This window comes from Ictalurus furcatus, chromosome 12, assembly GCF_023375685.1.
Source record: "Ictalurus furcatus strain D&B chromosome 12, Billie_1.0, whole genome shotgun sequence".
NCBI lineage: Eukaryota > Metazoa > Chordata > Actinopteri > Siluriformes > Ictaluridae > Ictalurus > Ictalurus furcatus.
Window position 1 is genome coordinate 11,250,712 of NC_071266.1, and position 10,423 is coordinate 11,261,134.

The 10,423-nt window shown below is 38.7% G+C and overlaps 1 protein-coding gene across 1 annotated transcript; it reads left to right on the top strand.

The window, feature by feature from the left end:
* fam117ba (family with sequence similarity 117 member Ba) lies at positions 1-10,280 on the top strand. Its single transcript, XM_053637982.1, has 8 exons — positions 1-89; positions 4,708-4,839; positions 5,053-5,136; positions 5,911-6,021; positions 7,450-7,593; positions 7,735-7,966; positions 8,171-8,291; positions 9,827-10,280. The coding sequence occupies exons 2-8, from the start codon at positions 4,819-4,821 to the stop codon at positions 10,113-10,115; spliced, it is 1,002 nt and encodes a 333-aa protein (XP_053493957.1). The 5' UTR covers positions 1-89; positions 4,708-4,818; the 3' UTR covers positions 10,116-10,280.
* The last annotated feature ends 143 nt before the right edge of the window (positions 10,281-10,423 follow it).

Genomic DNA, 10,423 nt, shown 5'->3' on the forward strand with positions numbered 1-10,423 from the left:
TAGCTGCATCCTGTCTTCCTTTCAGCATTGCGCTGTTTTTAGCCTATGTCTTCACAGCGCCATGAACATTTCCGCCGCATCTGTAAAAGGTAAGATCTAATCCTTTATTAGCTATAATCCTTCATTATCCTTCTTCATTATTTATTCTGCTAGCCTATAACAAATCTATCATTGTTGTTATTTCGGATATTATTGTCACTTAATATATATATTTTTATCTGTATTCCATGATTTGGGGATGATGCATTTCATTTGCGCTTGTTTTTATGTATTTCATTTGCGCTTGTTTTTAGTGTGTGTGTGTGTGTGTATGTGTGTGTGTGTGTTATTTTTTTCATGCATATGGCGGCTCGTGCTGCAGAGATGTCACCGATGCAAATATCTCTCTTCACGCTACACTAAAATTCATTTATTTACATGCTTATATTCTTTACACACTGCTCACAACACTCTACAACCTCATTTTCCATCCTTTGCGTTTCATTATTAGCGCTTTTTATTCCTATAGCCTATAGACGACCATAATACGAATTTATTATAAGGAGCTGCAGCATCCGTGTGCGGCAGCGGACTGAACCATTAACGCCTCTGACAGGGGTGCGTTGTTTTTCTCAACTGTAACATTCAGTTTTCTAGTTGGTTTCAGTTCGTTTATATATTACTCTAATAGTGTACTGGTTGTTGATGCCACGAAAGTAAGCAACAAAAGTAAGTATTTTCGTATTTTCAGTATTTAAGTCGGTAGTCTTGTAATCTGTTTCCCCCCGTACTCCTGCGTTATTCATGTTTACAGGCAGTAAAGCTGGTGTATAAATCCGCGATTTTGCTCAAAATAGTGTCACAGTTGCTGCTGATGGCAGGAGTTTTATTATCCCTTCTGGATATAGGCTAATCATCATCATCATCAAGTTTCTGTTATTGATGTTATTTGCCCTTCATATAACCAGCTATAAAAATCTATTTATTATTATTATTATTATTATTATTATTATTATTATTATTTTACATGTGAGGCAACACCATATAAGATATTAAAAGGTTTACCATTAAGACATCACTGCAGGACAATTAATGACACACCGAGTCACATTTGATGAAATTAGTCGTCCAAATTTTGGCGGCATTTGAACACTTTGCCAAACTCAGATCCTACCAATCCATTTTCCATACCGCATATCCTGGAGCCTATCCCAAGCACAAGGCCACCCCTGGAAGGGGTGCCAACCCATTGCAGGGCACAATCGCACATACATTCACACACTATGGACAATTTGGAAATGCTGATCTTTCATTTAAAAGCACACACTGTAAAAAACATTGGGTTAAAAAACAACCCAAATTGGGTTATTTTTAGCCCAATGGCTGGGTATTTACCTTATATTTATAAGACAGAACACATTTTGGGTTAAACTAACCCATCAAGTTGAGTTGTTCATTTTAACCCAGCAAATCGGTTGTTTTTCAACCCAAAGGATGGTTTCATTTTATTTCATAAATGGGTTTATATTTTCATTTGAAAATGTCAAATATACCACATTATAATCAAATATGTCAACATGGTATCTCCTTTATTTATACACAGGAAAGTGTTCAGAAATGTATTGCTAGAGCTGCTAAAGTGGTGCTTACAGTATATATAGACTTTGAAGTAAATTACTCAAATAAGTCATATATTTAAGATGGAAATGTCAAATTTTTATCAAAAGGAGACGTTTAAAACATCCAAAAAAACAACAACTGAATAACCAACTTATGATCCAGTGGGCATTACAAACAAGTAAGCCAAAGCTAACGAAGACATCGGTACATTTAATGTCATGTAAACTGGACTGTTATCGCACATTTTTGCTTTTTCTAGTGTACACTAATGGTTTTATGAATAAATATATTGATAAGAACCTTCACTCAATCATGTGTTAATTTTTAACACACCTGCGTGTCTAGTTCAGGACAACACATTTTGTGTCGCAATTAACACTATCAGTGTGTTAGTACATTACCACATAAAGATGTGTTAAAAAATAACATAAAAATAACCCAGATCTTTTGTTTCTATGTTTTTCCCAACAGTTATCCTAAAATGCAATTTATTTTCATTCTGATTTCATATGAAATTCAGGTGACATTTATTAAAATAATTAAAAAATTTGACAGATGTAAGAATTGGAGTTGATGCGTCTTCTTAGAAATCCCCCTGCCATCTGGGAAGACAGGAGTCCCACTCCCTTCCATTTGAAAATCTGTAAAAGAGCAAAAAGAGTGTTGGTTAATTGTTAGCTTCAAAATATGGACAAATGCCTTTGGGCTTTAACTGAGAAATTACGTTATAAAATCCCAAATTGTGTAATTTTGGAAATGTGACCTCCACTCTTCTAATGAACAAAATGGCACTGTAGACTCACCAGGAAAATCTAGCTAACTTGAGAATATTTATTTTCCAGCCTTTAGCACCACACGGCCAATTTTTTTGCACAACCTAATCAAGTCATCCAACATTACAGAGATAGTGGAATGCATTACAACCTACTGTAAACCTCATCCTCTCTTTTTGTCACGTTAACTTTTGTGAAGAACTTGGCCTCGACATTACTGAGCTAGCTAAGTTCCTTTAGCCACTGACTGTCTGCACCTGTTAAACAGCATTAACCTTCACTGAATACATGAAGAAACACCTAACTCATCCTCCTAATGCTAATTACTACAGCTTGCCTTGTCCAAAACACTTGCTAAACGTAGTTAATGTTAACCCACTCTCTGTATTACATCATGGTGAATAGCTGTAATGCTACGTTATCATTAACTTTCAAAAAGGTAAAGGGAATGTCTAACATTACGGCGAGCTGTAGGCTAAAGTAATGTTATCAGCTCAGTTGAGCATCTAGGTTAGCATCACTCATCCCTACTGGTGAAAGCATCCAGCTAGTTAACCTTAACTCTGAGCCTCAGAATAGATGTAGACCCAGAGAATTATAACCTCAGTCCATATTTCACAGTGAACCTAAACACATGATACTAGTAGTGTAACGCCAACACAAAGGAAGCAGTACATGATATTCACCGTTGAAGCCGTTGCGATAGGTAAAGTTAATTATCACTTGCTGATTTACTGTTTTCCAATGAATACATTTTCGAGAGCTCCCTGCCTAAATATCACAAACTCGGCCAGGCATTTTCAGCAGCATTAATGCTAAATAGCAATGAACGCTAACTTAACGGTGGTTAAGGGCCACAGGACTCCGACTCCGCGGTCACATTCAAAAGGTCATAGCAACAAACATTAACTTTGAGGGGAGTTCAGAGTTGGATGATGACATCGGCAGCGCAGTCCGCAACGTGACTGGACAGTAATTTAACACATGTTGTGTTGGTCACTCGTGTGATATTTTTTCTTCTTTTTTTTTAAAAACCCATTTATTGGATAATTGAATACATCATTTGTTGAAATAGTGTGCAGGATATTAACACATACTTTCTGTTTGTGTTTCTCCAAATAAATCTAACGGTCTGTCCGTGTGAAAACCGCCACCTCCACCTGCGGCGAATTCAAACAGTATGCGCTGAGTTGTTTTGTCCCAAGGAACTGGGCTAATGTGTCGGGGTGGGGGAGGGGTGCATTGACTCAACTTTCAGTGAAAATGATCCAGCCACTAAAACAGGGATTGGGGTACACAAAACTACCCAAAACTGAGAAAATAACCCAATTAAACATCCCAAAAGGCTCGACACAACTTTTTGGGTAGAAGAAAATAACCCAGTATTTTTTAGAATGCATGTCTTTGAACTGAGGGAGGAAACTGGAGTACATAACTTTAACAATTTTTTTTCTTTCTGGCAAGAGAAAGAACTCAACAACTTACTGGTGTTATTATTATCGTTGCTATAAAAAGATGATTATAGTGATATATTCAGCTGAGATTACAATAAAGACTTAGCAGAAATAAATAAAGTGTCTCACACCAGAGGGGTTTATCAGCTGTAAACAGTCGTTTCCTCACCATCCTGTCTTTTTACTCTCTTGAAGTTAATACAACAAAAACAAAGTGCAGCTTGTCATGCTACCGAGAAACCACAAAAGCAAAAGTGTAAACTCCTCTGTCCTGAATATGTCAGAAAACTTAAAGTTACAGCTTTACCTTTGACTGTTACAAAGCGCTGACACTGGAGACCCCTTCCATAAATGTTAAACGTCTCTTTACAAAAAGCATTCATCATAACAATGATTACAGACATTTTCCAGTCTGTTTATGTGGAGGGTCTGCTGTACTATAAATGAGCTCAGATCAACAAGAATAAACAACCAGAATAATCTTAAGTGTCCAAATACAGTATGTCTATTATTTTCATATTTTTAAACATAATCTATTTTTTTGGGGCAGAAATGGTTTGCTTGAAAAGTGTGCTCGGGGTATCTTTACTTAAAATAAATGCCACTTGATGTGTTGTTTTCTAATGCAGTGAAATTCATACAAAGAAAACATTAGAATCCCCAGTGCTGAATTAACACCCTACAGTGTTTATATATATGTCCAGTGGGACACAAATGAACTCTGAATGTGTTAACACTCTGGGTGTTAATTTGTAAACGTCGTTTAAGTGTCCATATATTTTTTGGGGCCACTGTATTAGTATTATTAGTATTAGTGAACAATCAGAATCCAGAATTCCACAGCGCTGTGGTTTAACACTCTCTCTTTCTCTGTACTTTAGCCACACCCCATTTTCACAGTCCTGAGTCTAGCTGAAAGAAAGGCCACACCCCCCATCTGGACTCACCTGACCGATCAGGGAACTGGCAGCTCCGCCCACTCCGCCCTCTCGATGAGGGACAAAGCCACCCAGGTAGGCTGTAATGTTTATGACACTGTTTATATGTTCATGTCATTAATTCAAGCTCACAGAGAAACAGTTCATGTTTTTATATTATATATATATATATATATATATATATATATATATATATATATATATATATATATATATATATATGTATGTATGTATGTATGTATATGTGATGTTAATTCCTATGTATTGTTCACCATCTCTCACCTGTAGACCCCCAGGGCCTGGGTAGATGAGCGCAGGAGGGGCTCCCACAAGCGATCGGCATCCTGCGGCAGCACCGATCAGCTAAAGGAGGTAAAGCCAAAATCGATTCCTCCAGGCATCAAGATTCTCTTCTGAACGATTCTGCATTAATCGCCGCAGTCACACTTTTATATTTTCATGCATTATTATGCATGCATGCAGTTTTTATTTAATTAAATATCTATTTTTCAAACATTGCCATGCTATATATTATCAAAGGGCTGTCATATTGTGTAAGTACTGTGTTAATACACTATCAAAACTCCAATTACAATTAATACAGTATATGAACACACTACTTACATTACATGGCTAAAAGAAGAACATGTGAATTAATTGTGGATTACCTTTTATTTTGCCTCTGAATAATGTTATGGATAAACACAGAGGGAATTTGAACAGAAATGCTTTATTTTATTGCATGATGGATGGAGATGATGATATACAGGGTGCCCGAAAAAAAAACAAAAAAATACCAAGAAGCACCATCTCTACCCTTTCATCCAATGTTAATGCCATTTTTCACCTGGAAAGACAAAAATAAATATGAAAATAAGTATAAGTAAATAAATAAATAGATAAATACAAAACAACATGTATATGTAGTTTACCTCCAATTGGTTCTGGACACCCTGTATATAATACCGTATATAATGTTCATGGTTTGAAATCAGCAAAAGGTTTAACAAGAAAAACAATGTTGTCTTTGACAAATAAATAATAATTTTATCCAAAGATATTTCAACTCCAATTTTCTGCTGCTCTTTTTTATTTTATGCATTTCATCGTATCTTTTTATCTTTTTTTTTTTTTTGCCGCTCCTAGATAGCAAAATTGCGGCAGCAGCTGCAGCGCAGCAAACGCAGCAGTCGCCATCGACGCGATAAGGAGCGCAAATCTCCCTTCAATGGCAACCATGCTATTATCCAATCACAGGTGAGTGTGAGTGTGAGTGTGTGTGTGTGATTGTGTGATTGTGAGTACCCCCAATAATGACCTGACTATTATAATCTATCTGGCTGATGTATAGTTGAGGTCATAAGATTACATACGCCTTGCAGAATCTGTAGAATGTTACTAATTTAAGTTTAATTTCAATTTAATAATTTAAAAACTAAAAAGATGATAAAAATTGCATACACTTTTTTTATTTAGTGCTGCCCTGAATAAGCTATTTAACATAACAGATGTTTACATATAGTCCACAAGACACAATAATAACTGAATTTACTCAAATGATCCAGTTCAAAAGTTTACACACACTTGATTCTTAATACTGTGTGTCGTTACCTGGTGATCCACGACTGTGTTTATGTTTTGTGATACTTATTCATGAGTCCCTTGTTTGTCCTGAGCAGTTAAACTGCCCACTGTTCTTCAGAAATATCCTCCAGGTCCTACACATTCTTTACTTTTCCAGTATCTTCTTCATATTTGAGCCCTTTCCAACAGTGGCTATATGATGTTGAGGTTCATCTTTTCACACTGAGGACAACTGAGGGACTCGTACACAACTATTACATAAGGTGCAAACGTTCACTGATGCTCAAGAAGGCAATACGATACATTAAGAACCAGGGGGGTGTAAACTTTTGAAAAGGATGATTGGTGAAAATGATTATTTTGTCTTCTGGAAAACATTTAAATATCTTATGTAGATTCTGAAGGGCAGTACTAAATGAAAAAGAAGATCTTTAAACAAACTAATAACAATTTACACCTATCACCTTGTTCAGAAGTTTACACCCCCTGGCTCTTTATGTAGTCTGTTGCCTTATTGAGCATTAGTGAATGTTTGCACTTTTTGTAATAGTTGTGTATGAGTCAACAACTATCACAAAACATAAAAAGTGTTGATCATCCAGGTAACAGCACACAGTTTTAACAATCACGGGTATGTAAACTTTTGAACTGGTTCATTTGTGTAAATTCAATTATGTCATTTTCTCTTGTGGACTATATGTAAACATCTGTTATGTGAAATAGAGTATTCAGGGCAGCACTAAATAAAAAAAACAAACTAAATACAATTTTTAGGTGAAACATCTGTCGAGTTTTCTGACGCCCCACTTTCCTGAGCATTTGTCCTACTTACACATCTCCTCTGAAACCTTCAGCGCAACATCTCCGAGGACAGCAGCCTCGTTTAAAATGTGTCATGACGTCTAAAGTCATCAGCGCCTGATGAGTGACTGATGAGCTTTCGAGCCCTACTCAGTCAACAATACTACAGAAACGATAACATATTAGAATAATATAAAGCTGCGATTTGCCGGCTGCACTATTGTTACAGAAAATTTGGCAACCGTCATTTCTTTAATCCTTCAATCATTAATCTGTCTGTCTTTCTCTCTCTTCGCACAGTCTCAGATGCCTAAAACTATCCTGATCCCCATCCCCATCTCCAAGTCCACTCCTCCTCGCTTCCGCAACAGCATTGAGGGCCTCAACCAGGAGATCGAGCGCATCATCATACGAGACACGCCAGAGCGCGATGAGGTCATCATTGTGAGTCACCTTGCTTTCTGGCAGACACTCGATGATGCTTTACATTGAGTTACATTGTTTACATGATTACGCTTTGGTTACGATGATGTAAATGAGTAAGAGCAATGATGATGAGTGAGTGAACGTGTGTGTGTGTGTTAGCCGCAGGATGTTCCTGACGGACACCGTGCGCCCCCGCCCCTCCCTCAACGCAGCAGCAGCACACGCAGCATCGACACACAGACACCCTCAGGAAGAAGCCTGGGTGGTAACCGTAGCAACAGCAGCAGCCGGGCGGACTCGGTGTCCCCGTCGTACCTCAGCATCCTGAACGATGCGATGGGAAACAGTCCCCTAAATAACGATGACACACTCAACGAGAGCAGGGAAAGAGGTGACACACACACACACGCGCACACACACGCGCGCGCACACACACACACGCACACACACGCACACACACAGAAACGATGGCACGGTTGAAGAATGTCATCTCTCATTCTTTTTTGCATCACGTTGTTGCTGGTGTGAAAGCAGGGTATCACATATACATATCTGTAAAAGTGAGAAAATGAAGAACTTTCCTCCATGTCTGTAGATCTGGGGCTGTACTCACCCCTGCCCAAGTACGCGTCCTCTCCCAAACCCAACAACAGCTACATGTTCAAGCGGGAGCCTCCTGAGGGCTGTGAAAGAGTCAAGGTCTTCGAGGAGAACCAGTGAGTAACATTTCACACTGCAGCCTCACTGGGTAAAGAAAACATTTATTTAATTAAATCTTATTCTATTGGCAGATGCTTCTTTCTAGAAAGTAATCCTTAAAACCTAATACTAGATACATTTAACTATAAGGTACATTAATAACTATTATTAAAATACTTACGTAGTAATAGCATAAGTAGCATTACTACTATTAGTAGTAATAGTAGTGTAAAGTAGTAATAGTCATATTAGTATTCACAGTAGTAACAATAGTCATATAAATACTAGTAATAGTAGTAGTAGTAGTGTAAAGTAATCATCATAATGGGAATAATATTAGCAGTAGTACTAATAGTACTAATAGTACTAATAGTGGGGGCAGTGGTGGCTTGATGGTTAAGGCTCTGGGTTACTGAGCAGAAGGTCGGGGGTTCAAGCCCCAGCACTGCCAAGCTGCCACTGTTTTGCCACTGAGCAAGGCCCTTAACCCTCTCTGCTTGAGGGGTGCCGTATCATGGCTGACCCTGCACTCTGACCCCAACTTCCTGACATGCTGGGGTATGCGAAGAAAACAATTTCACTGTGCTGTCATGTATATGTGATCAATAAAGACTCATTATCATTAGTAGGAGCAATAGCAGTAGTGGGACTAGTCCTACTAGTAGTAATAGGAGTACATTTACATTTATTCACTTAGCAGACGCTTTTATCCAAAGCGACTAAAAAATGAGAAAAGTACAAGCAAAATAGAGGTAGTAATAGCAGCAGTAGTAGTAATAGGGGTAATAGTCCTTGTAGTAATACTGTTACTTGTAGAAACAAGAGTAATAGCAGTAATAATAGCAATAGTGATTGGAAAAGTAATAGTAATAATAGCAGTAGTAGTAACAGTAGTCATAGTAATAGGAGTAATAGAGGTAGTAATACTACTAGTGGTAGTAAAAGGAGTAATAGCAGCAGAAATTGGAGCAATAGTAATAGAAGTAATAGCAGCAGCAGTATTAATAGGGGCGGCTGTGGATCAGGTGGTAGAGCGGGTTGTCCACTAATCGTAGGGTTGGCGGTGACTCCACATGCCGAAGTGTCCTTGGGCAAGACACTGAACCCCAAGTTGCTCCCGATGGCAAGTTAGTGCCTTGCATGGTGTGTGAGTGGGTGTGTGAATGGGTGAATGAGACACAGTGTAAAGCACTTTGGATAAATTTAATAGGAGTAATAGTAGTTGTAGTAGTAATACTGTTAGTTGTAGAAACAAGAGTAATAGCAGTAATAATAGCAGCAGTGCTAGGAAAAGTAATAGTAATAATAACAGAAGTAATAGCAGTAGTAATTGCAGTATTAACAGCTGCTTAATTTCAGGGCCCTCTGCACTACAGTGAAAACATTGTATCTGTGGATGGAGCTAATTTCTAGGCTAACAAACACAAGATAAAGAAATTAGCCAGAACAGTTGCATGATCATGTTGTGAATCTTTGAAACGATATGATTATTCTACCGCTTTAGTGTGATTTGATTCGCTGCATAAGCTAATTGTTCTGTGTGTTTGTTCAGGCCCAGGCCTCTGCAGGAGATCCCTCCGTACCTGTGTCCAGACCGGAACAAGGTGAACTTCATCCCCAAGAGTGGCTCGGCGTTTTGCCTTGTCAGCATCCTGAAGCCTCTGCTGCCCACACAGGAGCTGAGCTTCCGCGGCGGTATGACTTACCGCAGTCTCTCTCCCTCACTCGTCCCTCTGAGCGGGGTCGGGGTGCGCAGCCTGTCCCCTTCCCTCGGCCCCGTCCTGACACGAGGACGCCAGTCCCCTTGCCTCCCACGCCATCTGGAGGAACCTGAGGGTTAGATTTCCTCCAGGATCTCCACCAGTTGAGGAATTTCATAGCCTGCATCATTTCCAAACAGACTCGTTTCCTCATTCGATCCAAAATCTCAAAGCTGTGACCGCATCAGGGCTCGATTTGTTGCACCGATCCAAATCGCTAGCTGAAGCTTGAATGTGAGATCGTTAACATGATGCTACTGTGTCTTTCTTTTACTGTCAGCCAGGGATTCGGATGAGGTGGTGAAGTGTACGTGTGTAGTGTTTTTTTCTCCTTCTTCTTTTACTTACTTTTGTGTTTTATCACAGTTGACCATCAAAGCCTTTGAAGA